At 38.3% G+C, this 20,757-nt stretch overlaps 1 protein-coding gene across 1 annotated transcript; it reads left to right on the forward strand.

Annotated features, from left to right (window-relative positions):
• Positions 1-365: 365 nt before the first annotated feature.
• NAA20 (N-alpha-acetyltransferase 20, NatB catalytic subunit) lies at positions 366-20,492 on the forward strand. The gene is made up of 6 exons (XM_033094252.1): positions 366-465; positions 7,641-7,665; positions 10,441-10,531; positions 11,225-11,360; positions 17,209-17,354; positions 19,978-20,492. Exons 1-6 carry the CDS (start codon positions 413-415, stop codon positions 20,061-20,063), a joined length of 537 nt encoding a protein of 178 aa, XP_032950143.1. The 5' UTR covers positions 366-412; the 3' UTR covers positions 20,064-20,492.
• Positions 20,493-20,757: the final 265 nt, after the last annotated feature.

Consider the following 20,757-nt stretch of genomic DNA (forward strand, 5'->3'; position numbering starts at 1 on the left):
TTCGCATCTGGAGCATGAATCCTCCCTTTCCTTTCTACCTACTTCCTCATTTACCAAGGGGATCAAAGTGGTCCTGAACCCCGTTTTTCTGCTTCGGTTTCCTAATCCCGGCAGCTTTGAAATGTTTGCTTTCTAGGTGATCACAATGCCTGCTTTCTCCCGTCACTCCGAGGGGTTTCGAGGTTCTGAGGGCTAAGACTCATCTGTGACTTTCCAGAGGTGGCCTGGCAATTCCTGACTCTGGTCGCCAAAGGGAGCTGCATCACTGTGTGGTTTGCCAAGCAACTGGTGACCCGGAAGCAGTACTCCGCCCCCGCCCCCGGCGGCGGCAGCTCGCCGGGCGACTTCCGGGGCGGCGGGCGCGCGGTTGAGGCTAGCAGGCTGAGGCTAGCAGGCTGCTGGCGGCGGCGTAATGACCACGCTTCGGGCCTTCACCTGCGATGATTTATTCCGCTTCAACAACATGTGAGTGAGGTGCGCCTTGGACAAGCGCTGGGACTGCGCCCCCTCACCCCGGCGGGGGTCTGGAGAGCCACCCCGACCTGGCCGTCACTGGCGGCTCCCTGGGGGCCGCAGGTCTCAGGCCGGGCGGCGGATGCACAGACTGCCCTGCGCTGACCTTGGCGGAGGCTCGCAATCTTCATCTCATAACCCTGCGTGCTCATCGGCGCGGGGGCAGCGTGCGGGTCGCCTTTCCCAGTGGTTGTCAAGGTGCGCCGGGGTGATAGGAAGTGGGGGGAGCCCAGGCCTGGCGCCCGGCTCTGCTGCCTACAGGGCAGTGACTCGACTTCTCTTCCTTGCGGTGGAAACCCCAAAAGTACTGGCCGCAGAGGCCTCTGCTAGGTCAATAGCTAATAGCTAAGTGTTTGTTCCGAATAGGTACATTGTGCGGCCCACCTGATGGTGACAGCGTGGGGATAGAGCCAGGAGTGCAGTTTCTATCCTCCCGGCCTCACTGGAAAGGTGCTGGCTCCTGGCTCCGGTAGTAAATGGCCATCAACTGTGATTTGATGGCTGTCAGCTGTAACAGTGAGCCATTGGCCACTAATGTAACTGCTGTGGCTACACTAGCAGCAAGTGAGGGCCAGCAAGAAGATGGTGGCTGAGCCTGCAAGCGCGGTTTGGGCATGACTCCCCTATCTGTGGCTCCCAGGTGTTCCTTTTTGGCCTCACCGGCTCCTGCGTTCTTATGTGGGGAGCAGGAGCTGAGACCCCCGCATGCCACCCTGCATGACAGACGGTTAACTTGTATCTGAGTAAAATAAAAGAACATTGTGCTCATGACACCCCGTGCAGCGGTTCCTCTCTCAGTCCCGGTTTGGTTTTGTACCTCTTATCTGAGCGGTGCTCCCAGGCTGGACAGCTTTTTTCTACTGTGCGGAGTCAGGGGAGGGGCCACATGCTGGTGGAGGTTGCAGTTTCTTTCAGTCAGTTAAGTCAGGACCTGTGACTTGTAGGTACTATTTTTCCCCCCTAAAGTAAACGTTTTCATTACGAAAATTTCCGAACATTTAAAAAGTTGAGAATTTTGCCTCGAACACCTATATAGACACATCAGCCGGATTCTACAGTTAACATTTTGCTACATTGGCTTCATCACATATCCATCCATCCATCCATCCGTTTCCCTTTCTACCATTCCCACATCCATCCATCCACCAACCAGTCCCATATCGACTTTTAAGGACAAGGGGACAGTATGTGAAAACTTACTAAGGACCAGGTAGTTCAGATCCAAGTGTCAGGAAGATGCAAAGATGAGGTGGCTAGAAACATCTCAAAAGGATGAGTGGTGAAGAATGGTCAAAGAGTTGATGGTGATGAGGAAGTAAGTTCTGGAGAAGGAAGGGGTGATAAGGTGAGAAAGCATGAGGTGTGGGCATACAATGGGGGAGATGAGTGTGACTGTAGTCACGGCTTGCCATAACTGAGTAGCCAGAGAGAAAATGGTGAAATGACTTTGCTCCATTGTTGAGAGCTCAAGTGAATTGCCCCAGCTGATAGAGCCTTGCAGTGGGAGAGGGTCACACATGGAATGTAATCCATGGAGACTGGCACTAGAGCAGTGGTTTTTACAGAGTGGCCCCTGACCACTGGGGAACATTTTGGAAATGCAAATTCTCAGCTGTCTGAAAACCACTGCTTTGGAACCTGAGCTCTTCAACATAAAGCTATGTGGAATGGGAGGTGATTAGCGGAGGTATACCAGGCAGGTAAGCCACTTCGGAGATGTTGGCAATGGCCCAGAGATGATGACTTGGCAAAGGCTTGGGTTTGGGAGGTGTACACAGCCTAGCGGTGACAGCATGTTTTGAAGCTTCAGCAATAGAAAAGGCAAATCCTCTGGAAGAGTCACTTTTAACTGAAGATCTGGGAAGGGACAGCAGTTTCACGTGAGAAATGAATGGAGTAGAAGGAAAATAAGCATGAACATTTACAATAAAACATGAGATTCTAAAGAATCATTCAGCTTAATAAGGCCTCTTCAGAATATGCAAGTAGAGAAACTCCTCTACCTCCCCACCCCTTTCAGTTTTCTCCATTTCTCACTTTGATTAGGGCACTTGGGTAGAGAACTCTAAGAATCCTGAGATTAGGGTGTTGCAGCAGGCATTGAAAGAAGCAGGTGTAGAAACATTAGAATTAACAAATGTTTTATTTATTCTTGGAAAGTTATTTGCATGCCTTTTTATGTACCAGCGTTGGACACAGCAGCAAACAAAACAAAAACAATTATCTTTGTGGAACTTACATTTTAGAGGGGGAAAAAAAAAAAAAACGTGAAGAATTTAGTGTTCAGTACAAAGGAAATATGAAAGCAGGAGAGGAAAATAGGAAGTGAGGATTCAGCTTTAGGTGGGTTGTTTAGGACAGGTGTCACTGAAGAAATAACTAGGGGAGGTGAGGGGGTGAGTCGTGAGGATATTGGGGTTGGCACCTTCCAGGCAGAGGGAATCGTAAGGGCACAGCTATGTTTCAGACAGGAGGAGTAGGCCAGTGTGGCTTGAGCGGAGTGTGGGAGTGAGGGGACGAGATCATAGTCAAAGGCTAGATCTTGGGGTGGCCATTATAGGACTTGGGATTCTCTGACACGTGCACTGAGACACCCAGGTGGAGAAGTCAGGTAGGCATCTGGGCATGGGAATCTCGAGTTTAGGTTTGGGCTAAAGGTAGAAATTTGGGGGGTTTCCTAGGGCATCAAGAGCTACTGATGACTAACTATAAAGCATATTTGTACATTTCTTCCAGAAGGGAGAGAATTGCACGAGCGATCCGGGTGGTGAGAGGTGGTGGGATCTGCTTACCAGAACTCCATGCATGGTTACAGAACAAGTAAAGTAAGGGTGCAGAGTCTGCAGGTTCCGTGGTGGGACCTTGGTGAAGCTTTCTTACTGTTGTGTTTTCTTTGTGAAGTAGAAAGCAGCTAAGATGGAGAAAAGAGGGGTGGCCTATTGGCGAGTTGAGGCAGAGGAGAGCATATAAAGTAGTCGTTGAAAGTGTGGGAGAGTGAATTTCCACACTGTTAGAGCAATTGATTCTCTGGGTGTGGGCTGGGACGCCCTCCCCCTTCAAGATTGTTTTTGGGGCTCTGCAATGTCAGAGCTATTTTCATGATAATACTAAGATTTTTTTTTGTTGTTGCCACCTTTTCTTTCCACTTTCATTCTCTCACAAGTGCATAGCGGAGTTTTCCAGATGTGTGATCTTGCAACCGCAAGTGTAACAGACATATTATGAGAATCTACCTGTCTTCTATTAAGCTTGACATTTCAAAAGATCTGTAAAATTGTTAAAACAATGCCATTCATTAAGCTAATTTTTTTTTAATTGATTTTTTTTCTTAGTACATCACACAACTTTATGGTAGATCTGGGGTAAAGTGTTGTCTAATAATACATGATAAAATAGTTTGGTTTTGGCAATATAATTGCATACAAAGAGTGCAGGTATGGATGCCCCAAAGCAACACCATCTCAGTCCCTAAAGTTTGACTGATAGTACTGGCCTTCGCACTGCTCCTTTAGGTAAAGCAACCACAGCTGAACATCAGTTTCTACTTTACTATTCTCTCTTCCTGTTAATGATATTGGCAATTTCATACAGAAAAACACAAGAAAAAAATGACTTTTGAAAAATTATTGCTTTAGTAAATTAATTTGATCATTAAGTCTATTGGCTAACAAAGGTCAGATGACCCTAAGCATTGATAATAAATGTCTCAGACTGATTGTTTGTTTTTAATGAATTAGTCAACTGTTACCTTCCAGAGACAATGCTGAGCAGTGTCAGCCCGTAACAGGCACTTAGCATTGATTCTCCTTTTCCCTTAAGCAATACTCGTATTTATAACAAGGGTCTTTCTACACAGCAGCAGAATCAAAGTGGTCAGTGTTTTTTTAATTCACCTCCCACTAAGAGAGGGACTAGTCGTGCCTTATCTCTACAACCTGAAAGACCTCTTTGATACTTTTAAGCTTTGATGTTAATTTCAACTCGATTTTGCCTTTTATTTAAAAAAAATTAACTTTATTGGGGCAACGTAGGTTAGTAACATTATATAACGTTCAGGTGTACAGCATTTGACATCTGTGTACTCTTGCAAGCTCCCTACTCAAAGTCTGCTTTCCTTCTGTTACCATATATTTGACCCCCTTTACCCACTTTGCCCTTCCCCACCCCATTTTCTTTCTGGTAACAATTCTGTTGTTTGTATCTATGATCATCAGACTTATTTCACTTAGCATATTCTCAAGATCCATCCATGTTTTTGCAAGTGGCCCTACGTCATTTTTTTTCTTTTTTTGGCTGAGTAGTATTCCATTGTAAACCCTGTCATTTTTATCTAATTATCCATCAATGGACACAGGTTGTTTCCATGTCTTGGTTATTATAAATAATGCAATGAAAATAGGGGTACATATATCTTTACAAGTATTTTTATATTTTTTGGGTAAAATCCCAGAAGAGGAATTGCTGGATCATATGGTAGTTCTATTCTTAATTTTTTAAGGAACTGTTTTCTATAGTGGCTGCATTAATTTACATTCTACCAACAGTATACAAGGGTTTCCTTTTTATCCACATCTTCTCCAACACTTATTTCTTGTCTTTTTGATGGTAGCCATTCTGACAGGTGTGAGGTGATATCTCAGTGTGGTTTTGATTTACATTTCCCTAATAACTAGTGATGTTGAACATCCTTTCATATGTCTCTTGGACATCTGTATGTCTTCCTTGGAAAAGTGCCTATTCAGATCCTCTGCACATTTTTTAATTGGATTGTTTGGGGTTTTTTTTGTTGCTGAGTTTGTATGAATTTTTTATATATTTTTGATATTATCTCATTGACAGTATAGTTTGCAAATATCTTCTCCCATCAGGTTGGTTGCCTTTTTGTTTTGTTGATGGTTTCTTTTATTTTGCAGAAGCTTTTAAATTTGACGTAGTCCTATTCATTTATTTTTGCTTTCGTTTCCCTTGCCTTTGGGGTCAAGTTCACAAAAATACCACTTGAGACCAAGATCCATATGTTCTTTTCTATGTATTTTATTATTTCAGGTCTTACATTGGAGTATTTAATCCAATTTGAGTTAATTTTTGTGTATGACGTAAGATAATAGTCTAGTTTCATTCTTTTGTGGCTGTCCAGTTTTCCCAACACCATTTACTGAAGAGACTTTCCTTTTTCCATTGTATATTCTTGGCTCCTTTGTCAAAAATTAGTTGCCCATATATGTGTGGGTTTATTTCTGGACTCTCAATTCTGTTCCATTGATCTGTGTATATGTTTTTCTGCCAATACATACTGCTTTGATTACTGTAGTTTTGTAATAGAGCTTGATGTCAGGGAGTGTGATACCTCCAGCTTTGTTATTTTTTTTTTTCAGGATTACTTTGGCTATTTGGGGTCTTTTGTGGTTGCATACAAATTTTTTAAAAAGTTCTTCATGTGAAATAAGTGAAGGGGTTTAAAAGGTACAAAATTTCCATTTATAAAATAAATCAGTTATGGGCAGGTGAATAATAGAGTGAGTAGTTCTTTAAAAGTTGCTAAGAGAATAGACCTTAAAAGTTCTCACGACAATAAAAATTTTTGCAACTATTATTTTACAATATATACAAATAACGAATCACTGTTGTACACCTGAAACTAATGTCAATTATATCTCAAAGTTATTCCTTATAACATACTTTTATATGAATAAATGTTTAAAATTTTTAAATATCAGTAGACATAACCCACATAAATAGAAGTTATTTTGGGGTCCTCAGTGATTTTTCAGTTTAAAGAAGTTTTGAAACCAAAAAGTTTGAGAACTGCTGAGTTAGAGACATGCAGTATGACTGTCAGTCATTGGTAAGGGTACTGAAGAAGCACTTGCCTGCACATGCAAGAGGAAGAGTTGAAGGTTGCTGGTGTTGAGTCTGGCAAAATAGTGGTTCTATTAATTGGATAGGAAAGTGAGGGGGCAGAGCTCTTTGTAGATGGAAACAGACATGCATTTTAACCCTTTTGCTGCAACGTTCAGATATGTCTAAATGAATATTTCCATCCGCTGACTGTGGATGGAAACTTCCAGAAAAGTTTAGGAAAGCAGATGTACATTTTTCTGTATTTTTGTGTTTTTCGAGAATGAAGAATAGGAAATTTTTGTACATAAAAGTGTCATTAATATACATAGCAGCTCAAATTGTATTATTAAATGAATAAAATACCAACTTTTTGTTTTTTGTGGATTTCTGACACTTTGGAAAAAAATCTTGAAATCAGTTAATGCAGTGAAAGAGTTAAGAAATGCTGATTCGGGAGTATTGTGGTTGGATATATTGGTGAGTCAGATCCAGCTTCCTTTGAGAATACAAAATTGAATATATATTGTGTTTCCCTGAAAATAAGACCTAGCCGGACAATCAGCTCTAATGCGCCTTTTGGAGCAAAAATTAATGTAACACCCAGTCTTATTTTACTATAATATAAGACTGGGTCTTATCTAACATAAGACCAGGTCTTTAATATAATAATATAATATAATATATAATACCAGGTCTTACATTAATTTTTTCTCCAAAAGATGTATTAGAGCTGATTGTCCGGCTAGGTCTTATTTTCAGGGAAACATGGTAGGACTGGGGGAAGTGGGGAAAGGAGGTGGGAATGTAGAAGAGTGGGGAACAAAAACTGAGTGGGGAGAGAGCCCACATCTAGAGGGTGGAATAAAGGAAAAAGGAGCAATTACCATGGGAGGAAGGCCCAGAGACAAGCGATGACCCGTCAGGTGCTGCGGCGAGATAAATTGTACCTTCTGTCTGTGTGTGATTTACATACCTAGTTGGTCCACACTTCCATTAACAATTTATTGCCATTTAGGAAATGGAAGATTTTAATGTATAAATTATTAACTCTCAAATAATTTGTTAAAAAACAGTTAAATGAAAAAGTATAGATTATCTTTATAGTTGCTATGACAGCCCATTATGGCCACTAGATAGTTGAAACCATCTTCCTTAGCCCTAAAGTTGGTTTTAAAGTCGTGGGTTTAGCAAGTTTTGATTTCTTGTGCATATTTTTAGTTTTAGTGGGCTTATTTAAACCAGTTTTGTAAACACTGCTAACTGTTGATATTTCTCATTTTTTTCAGTAACTTGGATCCACTTACGGAAACTGTATCCTTTTTTAAAAAAGTTAAATGAAAGCTTACTAAGAGTAAGCAAAATGGAGAAACAGAAGGAAAAAAAAGACAGGTACTGAACAACTTTAAAACTTGTAGGTCAGGAAACATAAGCAACATTAAAAGTAATTAAAAACAAACAGCTGGGAACAAGAATTGTATTAAACCTGCCTGACAAGCTGCTAATACGGACCTCATACATCTGTAACAGTGCAGCTCCCCTGCCCAGCTTGCCCCTCCCACAACAGAAAGGAGTGACTTCAGCAAGACGGGTTCTTTCTGTCTGATGTGAATAAAGTCTGCAGATGATGAGCAGTACAGGGTAGGTGGTGCTTCCATGGTCACCCATGATTAGATTCTGCACTGGAACCATTGTAATACTCTCAGGATGGCCTTGACCTTCCTGTCCCAGACAGTTGCCAGAGCAGATGGCATCACGTCCATGTTCCTGACAGGATGATCATCAGAGGGGAAGGTGAGAGTGTACTTCCATTCAAGGGTACCTTTGGGAAGTACCACACAGTCCTTTTGTATCTCACTGACCAGCGGCTGCCTCCTACTACACTTACCTAGTTAGAGCAGAGTCCAGGAATATGGCTAGCTTTAAATTGGGGCGTGTTATTATACTAAAGGGAAGAGAGGATTTGGGTTAAGAATTAGCAGCATCTATTGTGCTCCCCAATAGAAAAATGGGCAAAGATGTGGGAAGTTAGGGTACTGGGTTATGTTGCAACAGACAACCCCCACATTCTCAGTGGCTTAAAACACAAAGTTGGATTTCTGGGTTATTATCCATGTCCATTGCAGGGTAGGAGGGTAATATTAATTGATAATTTAATAAAAGAGTCATCATATATAAAAATAATAATAAAAGAGTTCAGAGGAGGCTAATGAACATACTAGGAGTTCAGTCTCACCAGTCAAAAGATGCGAATTAAAACCAAAATGAGATATGTTTTACCTATCAAATTATCAAGAATTTTAAAAAGTGATAAAACTCAGTGCTGATGTGACAGGAACATTCTCATAAATTGCTAGTGACAGTATAAACTGCTACAGTCTTTCTTGGATGTAATACTTAGTATTTCCATTTCCTGGAAGTGGAAAATAATAAGCAATAGAGGCAACTATGTCAGGACTTGGCAAACTAAGGTGTGTGAGCCAAGTTGGCCCACTGCCTGTTTTTGTAAATAAAGTTTTATTGGGACCCATCCAGCTGAGTAATTGACTATTGTCTGTGGCTTTTGTCCATGGCTTTCAGTTTGAGTAGTTGCAACAGAGACCAACCATATGGACCACACAACCTAGAATATTTGCTATCTGGCCTTTTATAGAAAATGTTTGTTAACCCCTGAGTTATGTCACTACAAAAATATTTATTACAAAATTGTAATATTAAAAATTTGTAATAACATTCACACAATAAGGAAATGGCTCAATTATTCTGTATTCATGGAGGAAATTTATGAGAAACTGGAAATAACCCAGATGCCCATTGTCATGAAATAATGTACTTAAATTGTCTTTTTATACAGTGGAACACTATAGCAGTAAAAATTAACTGTAGTTACCGGCAACAGCAGGGCTAGATATGACAAACAAAGGTGGAAAAAGCAAAAAATCTCCAGTTTTTATTTGTATTTTTAAAATTATGACCTGTTAAAAACCCTTCCATGTTTAAAAAAAAAGTAAAAGGATTTTGAAGAATGTTGAATGATAAAAATTTTCTGTCCTTAGGATGTTAATCAACTTATAGGGTGTGCTTTCAGTTACCCTTAAAATTTATAGTAAGTCTCATAATCAAGGTGAAGCGATTTTTGAAAGTAACCTGCCAGGTCCTAGTGGTTGATGAGTGGGCATCTGGGGCTCCTCCAGTAGCCAGAGGAGAGCTGGTTATGGTGTGTGTTAGTGGTTAGATGGCAGGAAGACTGGCTGGCTGTCATATTAAGGGTTAGTTTGAAGAGTATTCAAAATAAAGCTTGTCCTTCAGAGGAGAGTTTGAAGAATTTATTGAACAGGTTTTCCAGGGACTTTTTAAAAAAAAAAATGTATGCTTGATGATGTCCCTTCAGAGAATTGCATCAGCAAGCTTACACTAAGAAGAAATATAGGAATGAATACATACCAGTAAGGACACCTTGGTTGAAGAGTGAAGTAATGAGCAAATTATTCAGGCATCCGCTCTTAAGTCAGCTATTATTTGCATTAGTAGAAATTGAGAATTTGAATCAATGGAAGGGAAAACTGGGTAATTGTTAAGTTTCCTCTGAAAGTATTTAGTTTTAAAGTTGTTTTCAGTCTCAGAGCTGAAGCTAAAGTAGGAACGAGGCATTAATTTTCCAGTGAATTATGGAAAAACATATTGAGCATGTATTATATGCCAGGTACCAGGGATCGAGCAAACATTACTCATACATAGTCTAAGGGGAGACAGATAGTAAACAAGAATAGGTGATGAAGAGTGTTATGCAGAGATTTCGATACAGTGTAATCAGTAGGGAGACAGACTACAGAACTCCGGAGTCCTGGTTTCTATTAGACGGTGCAGTCTCCATTCACATTTGAGGTTATATGTTCAGGCAATTTTGTTGAAAATTAGTGCTAACCTAAATATTTCACATAGTGATATGATTGTAGAAATCATACATGTAAGTGTATAGAGCTGGGGATGAAGTAACAAAATTTTTAAAGGAAACTTTCTTTAATATATCCCTTTTATGAAGAACTTGTTACTGTCCATCACTTTTCACACTCCTTAACAAGACTCTAGTATGGGATTCCTTTTTACTTACAGTACCTCGCCCACTGGCCAGAGTATTTCATTGTTGCAGAGGCCCCTGGTGGAGAGTTAATGGGTTATAGTAAGTATAATACCATTAGTACTTTTTTGGGTAGGTAGTTAAGATTTTAATATAGTATAGGTTTAAACTGATATAGATTGATGTAGAATTGAAAGTATAATCATGATGCCTATAATTTTATTTCCTTTTCAACCATTAGACAACTCACTGATCCCTTCTATTTTAGGCATTGCGCGAGGCCCAGATGATAAGAGCAGTGAAGCAAACATACGTGATCTCAGTCTTGGATCTTTCAATCTATATATATGTTAAATTTTTACACGGTTTATTTGGTACATAATTCAGGGATTGTAGTATATTCATTGAATAGCATTATCAACAAAAGCTTAGCTGTGGATTGTCTCAGTTGTGTATACATACATACGTACACACATACATGCCCACGTGAGATACAGATCTTTTCAAAACTATATATTCTGGTCCCATGTTTAAAATCAGTTTTTAGTATATTGTTCCTTTTTTTAAAAAAGAAACTTTCTAATTCTGCTTCGACAACTAGATTTAACATTACATTTACAAGTGAAATTCAAATAAAAGCACTAAAAAACATTAGGTAGATGACTTTAAGTGAGATTTTAAAATGAAACTTTGTCATTAGTTTCTTTTATAATAAAAATGTACCAAACAGTAATTCTGTATTTATGTGAAAAGCCATGTGTTTATTAATGAATGCGATGTTTATTTTGTTGGCAGTTATGGGTAAAGCAGAAGGCTCAGTCGCTAGGGAAGAATGGCATGGGCATGTCACAGCTTTGTCTGTTGCCCCAGAATTTCGACGCCTTGGTTTGGCTGCTAAGCTTATGGAGTTATTAGAGGAGATCTCAGAAAGGTGAGGTCCTGCTTTTCAAATAATAATTTATGAACCCATACCATTTGATTTTTCTACTTGTGAACATTTATAAGAAGTTTTTTCCTTCAGGCTGAATGTCAGTCATGCATTACAGACTACAGGAATGTCATTTTTAGCCTCTAATAGCCCTCACAACAATTCTGCCACATATTCAGAGTGGTATTATTGTCCTTCTTTTGCCATTGAGGAAAATTAAGGCATCTTGTAATGTTCTTGTCATAATGGATGTTCCCAAATTCAGTTAACACTGCTCTTGGCCTCTTAATATTTTCACAGTGCCCCTTGGCCAAAAGGAAATAGTTTTGTCTTACGCAGTTACATCCTAACTTCTTAATAAGTATTTATGGCCTAACAACCTAGTAGTTATTTGCGAGGGGAGGGGGAATGAAAGAAAAAATATTTTTATTTCATTGTTAAATAACTGGTTACCTACTGAGATGTGTGCATCTGTTTGGCATCACATGACTTCTCAAACCTTGGACACAGCTTTGATACAACCACCTGCATTCCTGTTTCATATTTTCATGTAGTACTGTTTTTGTTTTGTTTTTCTAGTCATAGGAACTGCCAAAAACCTGGCTTCATAAAGCTATTTCATCAGAAGGAATGTAACATGATGTAATGTTGCATTTGTGAACTACATCAAACTTGTAGTTTGCTTGTGTCTGATATGTAAGATTTGTCTGTGTTTTCCCTGAACATCTGAAATATCCTACAGCAGCTCTGAGTTTTGGGCACTTTGGGGTGCCTTGGAGCAGTTTTGGGAACTGCCAACATTATGTTTTGTTGTGTTTTTTTTTAAAGATCTGTTGTATATATCAAACATCCTCATTATGTGAGATGAAAGGAGAGAGACAACCCCCCCCTCCTGCCAGTCCATTCATTCTGTAAGAGTTAAGACAGGTGTAAGTTTAATCAGTTTTCAGGTTGCCATTTTTTCCTCTACTCTAAATGCCTAAAAGTATATAGGAATGGAAATAGCTGCTGAGAAGGGTTCGTGAAGCTTTCCACTTAATTAATGGACTTAATAAAGGTAAGTTTGAAAGAAATATCCATGGCTTGAAAGTGCTGAGCCAAGTTGGTGGCAAGAGGAGCTTGGGCTCATTCAGAGAAGAGAGGAAATAGTGTTAGCTGAAGAAGAAATCAACTCTAGTTCTTAAGAATTTGAAAAATCCTCCCTAAACTGAACAAAGAGAAAATTTTGGGCAAGATTATAGTTTATACATATTTGTTAATGGTATATGTTGAAAAAATTATTTGGCATTATTATATAGTGGATGGGGAGTTAGGAAATGGGTTCTAATTAGTTATGACCTTGCACATATGATTGGATGTATTTTAGATTCTCTATCTCTTAAAAGTAGAAAACCACTGAGCTACTTTCACTTCGTTTCTAAACCTTCATTACTTTAGAACAGTTGCTAAGATTTAAGTGATCTTTATTTGTATGGGTGTATGTATATACCTATATCCATACATACATATATACATGTATTTTAATGTATACATTAAAAATAGAAACCATATATAATTTCCAAACAAACAAGTAGAGAAAAACAATGAATAAAAATCAATTCAGGAGAGAAAAAGGAAAGTGAAGTGACAAAAAGCATGAAATTAGATGGTAGCTATGAATCCAAATATTATCAGTAATTACAACAGTAAATGTTAATGGACTAATGACTCCATTAAAAGACAAAGACTTGAGCACATTATGCTGAGTGAAATAAGCCAGTCACAGAAAGACAAATACTACATGAATTCTACTTACATGAGATACCTAAAATAGTTAAATTTATAGAATCAGAGTGGAATAGTGGTGGCCAGGGGCTGGGAGGAGGGGGAAATGGGGAGTTAGTAATACTAATAAGTGGGCGTAAAGTTTCAGTTAAGCAAAATGAATAAGCTCTAGAGTCTGTTGTACAGCATTGTACCTATAGTCAGCAATAATGTACTGCACATTTAAAATTTATTAAGAGGGAAGATCTCATGTTAAGTGTTCTTATGACAGTAAAATAAAATTGAAAAAAGTAAAGACTCAGAACTGTATTCTATTTATAGGAAATGTGTAAAGATTAAAGACACAAGTAATTTTTAAAATTATGCAAATTATAACAAAAGACAGTTGGTACACTTATATTAACAATAGTCACATTATAGTTCAGTAATTACCAGAGTAAAAAAGAGTCATTGAATCTTGACAGATGATTGAATCCATCAGGAAACTATAATAAAAAATGTTATGTACCCAGTGACATAGATCCAAAGTAAAAATGCAATACTTGGCAAAACTACAAGGAGAAATCGACAAATCATCATAATGGGAGATTTGAACATGCTTCTTTATTAAGTGATAGATCAATCAGACAAATTGATTAAAGGTATAGAACAGGGCTCAACAAACTTTTGCTGGCCAGATAGTAAATAGTTAGGCTTTTGGGCTACCTAAAGTCTCCTATTGCATATTCTTTTCTCTCGTTTTTTAAAACAGCCCTTCAAAATTATAAAAAACATGCTTAGCTTGCGAGCAGTACAAAAATAGGTTGTGAGCTGACCCTAGCCTTAAAGAATTTCAATCAGTGGCCAAAAATCTTTCCACAAAGAAAACTGGCTTTTCTGGCAAATTTTACCAACTATTTAAGAAGTAATGAGTATCAGTTCAATTTTACACAAACAAAAAGAGGGAACATTCTTCAACTTAATATTTTAAGGCTAGGCTAACCTTGATAACAAAATCTGACAAATATTAGAAAGGAAAATCTTATAAGTGCAAAAATCCCAGGAAAATCTTAGCAAAATGGATTCAGCAGTTTGTAAAAAGGATGCTATACCTGCGGGAGGCTGTCGTAACATTAGAAAATCTGTAAATATATCCCACCACAGATTAAAAGAGAAAAATTCCTATCTCAGTAAATGCAGAAAATGCTTTGATAAAATCCAGTATTCATTCCTGATGAAAACTGTTAGCAAAATAGGAAATAGAAGGGGAGAACTTCCTCATCCTGAAAAAAGAGTACCTACAAAAAGCCTGTAGTAAATATGGGTGGTGATGCACTGAGTGCTTTCCCTTTGACATCTGGGACAAGACAAAGATGCCTACAGTCAGCCCCTCTTCAGTAATTTACTGGAAATACAGGACAGCACAGTAAAGCAAGAAAAATAGATATGAGAATTGAGAAGAAACAGAACATTTTTCACAGATAAGCTTGTGCAACCAGAAAACTCACAAGAATCTATAAATGTTTAGAATTAATGAAAGTTAAGCAAAATTGTTGGATATAAAATCAGTAAAAATTAAATTGCATTTTTATACAAATAGTGAAATTTAGAAAAAAATGCCATTTGCAGTGGCATCAAAATACATTAAACCCAAAAATAAAATAAAAATAGGAAAAATGTAACAAAAGCTGTGCAAGACCTCTGAGTTTATAATAAACTATGAGAGACATTAAAGATGACCTATCTAACTAGAGAGAGAAACTACCTCTGTGGCATAGAGGCCTTCATATGTATTAATTGGTCCACAGAGCCAATGTAATTGTGAATGAAATCTGAAATATTTCTTGTGGGACTGAAGTTGATTCTGAAACTTACAGGGGAATGGAAAGAACCAAAAAGACACAACATATTTCTGAACAACAAAATGGGTGAATTTGCCCTTCCAGATCTCAAGCTGTAATGAGTAAGACTGTGTTAAGACTGGAATAGTTGTTGAGACCAGTGAAAATGGAATTTAAGAAACAGACCCTGGAATACATGGATTTTTACATACCTCAGAGGACGCGATTGCAGATCCATAGTGAAAGGATACACTTCAGCTTTACTGATAAAGTTGGTGGCACAATTGGGTACCCATGTGGGAAGAAATTTTTCCCAGATTACTACCTTACTGTACCCAAATCAATTCCAGATTTATTAAAAACCTAGATGTGAAAAGCAAAATTAAAAAGGCCTTTGAAGGGGCGGCCCAGTGGCTCAGGCGGTTAGAGCTCCATGCTCCTAACTCCGAAGGCTGCCGGTTCGATTCCCACATGGGACAGTGGGCTCTCAACCACAAGGCTGCCAGTTCAATTCCTCGACTCCCGCAAGGGATGGTGGGTAGCACCCCCTGCAACTAAAATTGAACACGGCACCTTGAGCTGAGCTGCCGCTGAGCTCCCGGATAGCTCAGTTGGTTGGAGTGCGTCCTCTCAACCGCAAGGTTGCTGGTTCAATTCCCACAAGGGATGGTGGGCTGCGCCCCTTGCAACTAGCAACAGCAGCTGGAGCAGCTGGACCTGGGGCTGAGCTGCGCCCTCCACAACTAAGATTGAAAGAACAACTTAAAGCTGAACAGTACCCTCCACAACTAAGACTGAAAGGACAACTTGACTTGGAAAAAAGTCCTGGAAGTACATACTGTTCCCCAATAAAGTCCTGTTCCCCTTCCCCAATAAAAAAAATCTTAAAAAAAAAAAAAGATACATAAGGATAATAAGACAAGCCACATGTTGGAAAAAGATTTGCAAATTGGAAAAAAGATTTCTAACATCATTTACACCAGGGGTGTCCAAACTTTTTTCAACGTTTTTTACCAAGGACCACATGCGGTAAAATACACAAATAGCCGGGCCACTCACTCGAGGTGAAGTATGTATTGCCTCACCTGGTTTATTTAAGTAAACTAAACGTATTTTTGGAATTTGCTGTGGGCCAATTAACAATGGATTGCGGACCGCAGTTGGCCCGCAGGCCGCAGTTTTGACACCCCTGATTTACACAATGCTGAATATCCAGAATACATAGAGAACTATAGCTCGGGGGAGAAAAAGAAGAATGTGTGAAAGACCAATAAGGACTACAGAATGAGAAATCTAAGTGGTCCACAAAATATTCAGCCTTGTCAGCAATCCAAAATGCCAGTTAATACCCGAAGATACTGTTATACCATACAATTTTCAAAAATAAAAAATGTGTGATGCACCACGTCTTGGTACTGTGGGAATGGAGTCTTAACCACTTCTGTGGGAGTGTAAGGTGGTACAGTAAGTAGGTTGAGAAACAGACATCTTCTAATAAAGTTGAAGATGTGCATACCCCATAAGCCAGCAATGATACTTCTAGCTGTAGACCTTCCTTAGATATTGTACCAGGAGACACAACAAAAAAATTGATAGTAGCATAGTTTTTAATAAAAACCAGAAAAATGAAGAACAAGCTCTAGCTATACCAAGGCTGACTTGTACAATACTGAGAGAGGCAAATCACAAATGAATGTATAAAGTATGTCTCCATTTATATAAAATTTATAAACAGAAACTAAACTATAATAGGCGGTAAATCTACAGCAAGAAGCTAATGATTACAAGTGTCAGGACATGGAGACGTCTGGGTAAGGGAGGCAGTCTAACTAACTGACTACAGGGACCTGAGGGCTTCAGGGGTGTGACCAATGTCCTCTAGCTACACTTGAGCCATGGCCTGGCGCTTGCTTCAAAATCTTTTAATCTTTAAGTGAAAGTATTGTATGACTAATTGGTAAAATGAGCATATCAATTACGATAAAATATACAGTATTTTATTAAGCCAGGTAGAATTACAAAAATGCTTTTAAAAAAGTTTCTTTTAAGAAAATATGTATTGTAGGTTTTGAAATATTAGCATGTAATCAAAGCCATCTTTTTGTGCTGCAAAATAATTATAAATCCTCAGGAATATTAAAAAATTGATTTATGGTGTAATCAGCTGCAATGAGTACTCAAAGTAAAAACGAGTTGTTTTTTAAAATATGTATTTTCTAGGGTTTCTCTCACATTCTAACATTCCCCCCCCCTTTTTTTTTTTAAAGAAAAGGTGGATTTTTTGTTGATCTCTTTGTAAGAGTATCCAACCAAGTTGCAGTCAACATGTACAAGCAGTTGGGCTACAGTGTATATAGGACGGTCATAGAGTACTATTCAGCCAGCAATGGGGAACCTGACGAGGACGCTTATGGTAAGCTCTCTTCTGTGGCAGAATCACCAAGAGGAAGCCGAACATTTACATTCATTGTACAGACTGAAACATCCAAGTATTTTAATAAATTTAAATTATATTTGTTGGACTTAATATTTTAAATTTGAGCTATATTTAAATCTCCTTAAACATGCCTTTACAAACCTACCACTAGTTGAATATTAACTAGCCAGTGGCTACTGTGTTTCCCCGAAAATTAGACCTAGCCAGACCATCAGCTCTAATGCATCTTTTGGAGCAAAAATTAATATAAGACCCGGTCTTTTTTTTTTTTTTTAATTAGTTTCAGATGTACAAAATAATGTAATAGACATTTATCATTTATCTCTCTCACACAGTGATAACCCCTCCTCCCCATCTCCTACCCCTCTGACATCGCATACAGCCATTACATTTCCACTATTCCTAATGCTGTACTCCGCTTCTTGTAACCATACATATATACACACACATATATATGTAAAACCATATATATATATATAAAATAGTAGTTGACATTCATTCTTGTTCAGCTTCAGCTTCAGGTGTACAGTGCAGTGATCAGGCATCTACATCATCCCTGAGGTGGTCTCCCTAATGAGATGTGTCCATCGGATACCCTACAAAATCTTGACATTATTGATTACATTCCCCAAATTGACTTTCGTATCCCCGTGGCCATCTTGTGGTTACCGATTGTGCTTTCTAATCCCCTCACCTTCCCCCTTATCCCGCCCCCCCTCATCTAGCAACCCTCAGTTTTCCCTCTGTGTCTCTGAGACTGTTTCTGATTAGTTCATTTATTCTTTTCTTTAGATTCCACATATAAGTGAGATCATATGGTACTTATCTTTCTCTGTCTGACTTATTTCACTTAACATAATGTTCTCTAGGTACATCCATATCATTGCAAATGGTACGATTTCATTCTTCTTTATGGCTGCATAATACTCCATTGTATAAGTGTACCACAGTTTCTTAATCCAGTCGTCTACTGATGGGCATTTCGGTTGTTTCCATGTCTTGGCTATTGTGTATAGTGCTGCATAAACATAGGGGTGCGTAAATTTTTTCGAATTAAGAGTTTTGGATTTCTCTGGATACCAAGGAGTAGAATTGCTGGGTCATAAGGTAGTTCCATTTTCAGATTTTTGAGATACCTCCATACTATTTTCCATGCCACCAACAGTGCACAAGGGTTCCCTTTTCTCCATATCCTCGCCAGCACTTGATTTATTGATGATAGCCATTTTGACTGGGCTGAGATGGTATTTCAATGTGGTTTTTATTTGCATTTCTCTAATGATTAGTGAGGTTGAGCATTTTTTCATATGTCTGTTTGCCATCTGTATGTCCTCTTTTGAAAAATGTCTCTTCATGTCCTCTGCCCATTTTTTAATTGGGTTGTTTTCTTCGAGTTGAGTTTTTTAATAAATTTTAGATATTAACCCCTTATCGGCTATATCATTGGCAAATATCTTCTCCCATTCAGTAGGATCCCGTTTTGTTTTACTGATGGTTTCCTTTGCTATGAAAAATCTTTTTAGTTTGCTGTAATCCCAGGTTTATTTTTTCTCTTACTTCCCTTGCCCAAGGGGATATATCAGTAAAAATCTTACTCCGGGTAATATCTGTAAACTTTCTTCCTATATTTTTTTCTAGGAGTTTCATGGTTTCAGATTTTACATTTAAGCCCATAATCCATTTTGAATTTCTTCTTGTATATGGTGTAAGGAGGTGGTCCAGCTTCATTTTTTTGCATGTGTCTGTCCAGGTTTCCCAGCATCACTTATTCAATAGACTGTCTTTACCTCACCGTAAATTCTTGCTTCCATTGTCGTAGATTGAATGGCCATATAGGCATGGATTTATTTCTGGGCTTTCTATTCTGTTCCATTGATCTATGTGTCTGTTTTTATGCCAGTACCATACTGTTGATTACTGTAGCCTTGTAGTATAATTTGATGTCAGGTACCATTATACCTTCCATTTTGTTCTTATTTCTCAAGATTGCCGAGGCTATCTGGGGTCTTTTATGGTTCTATGTACATTTTAGGATATGTTTTATTTCTGTGAAAAATGTCCTTGGTAGTTGGATAGGAATTGTGTTGAATCTGTGTATTACCTTAGGCAGTATGGACATTTTAACTATATTAATTCTTCCTATCCATGAGCATGGTATGTGTTTCCATCTATTTGTATCTTCTTTAATTTCTCTCCTCAGTGTGTAAGACCTGGTCTTATTTTAATATAAGACCAGGTGATATATAATATTGAGTCTTATATTAATTTTTGCTCCAAAAGACGCCTTAGAGCTGATGGTCTGGCTAGGTCTTGTATTCGGGGAAACACAGTAATTACTGTCAGTTACTATCTTACTATGTTACACGCATGTTATTTTACTAAGATTCCGTCTTAAGAACATTTGGAGAGCTGAATCCTAGTTGGTTAGCATCTAGTTATTTGTGATTGAGTCTCATTTACATAGACATTTCTCGTAGCATCTGGTGAAAGTAGGGGTAGGGGACGAAACCTCTTATGGGAACTTTACCTATACACTTTAAATTTTGATATAAAAGGTTTTGATATGTGGTTACTTATATTAAACTTTGCATCCTAACAGATATGAGGAAAGCACTTTCCAGGGACATTGAGAAGAAATCCATCATACCATTACCTCATCCTGTGAGGCCTGAAGACATTGAATAACCATGGACAGTGGTTCTCAGGCTGATGCTCCAGATATTTTATGGACAGTATTGTTTTCATTGGATGATCCTGGAGCTCTATTAGAGAAAAGTAATCATTTAGGTCTTAAAGACTTCAAGAAAATATAGGTTATAAACTTACTTTAAATCTTATTGTTTCTGGTTAGCAATATCACACCTACTAAAGCTGTCAATGTAATAAAATCCAATCAGAAAGGCAGCTAGGTCAGAAGGAAACATTCCACTATCATGGTTCATATTCACTCTATGCTAGGGAAAAAACTTGCTCCAATCTCCCCCTGAATTCTGTAACTGAGAACCACGGCTGCATATATTTTTTAATTTTGTAGTGAACTGTTAATTGAAGCTTTAAAAGCATATATGAAATGTATAAATCAAAGATGTATAATAAAAAGCACTGCTGACTCTCTTCTGGAAGTTTGTTGGTCATTTATAAAACAAAATCAGGATTGGGAAAGCATCCTTTAGGATATGTTGTTTTTTGTAAATTTTTGACTTATGTATAAAACATTTTTAAAATGCACACTTGAAACAATCCCTGCCAGCATATTTAAGCTTCTTACTGAGCAGTAAATTCTTCCACTACTTGTTTTCATGGTGTTACGCCCAAATCCTTTGTCTTGTGTCACAATACTTTGCTTAAATCCTGACTTTCAAAACATAAAAAGATGCTG

The sequence above is a fragment of the Rhinolophus ferrumequinum genome, chromosome 23 (genome assembly GCF_004115265.2).
Source record: "Rhinolophus ferrumequinum isolate MPI-CBG mRhiFer1 chromosome 23, mRhiFer1_v1.p, whole genome shotgun sequence".
Classification (NCBI taxonomy): Eukaryota; Metazoa; Chordata; class Mammalia; order Chiroptera; family Rhinolophidae; genus Rhinolophus; species Rhinolophus ferrumequinum.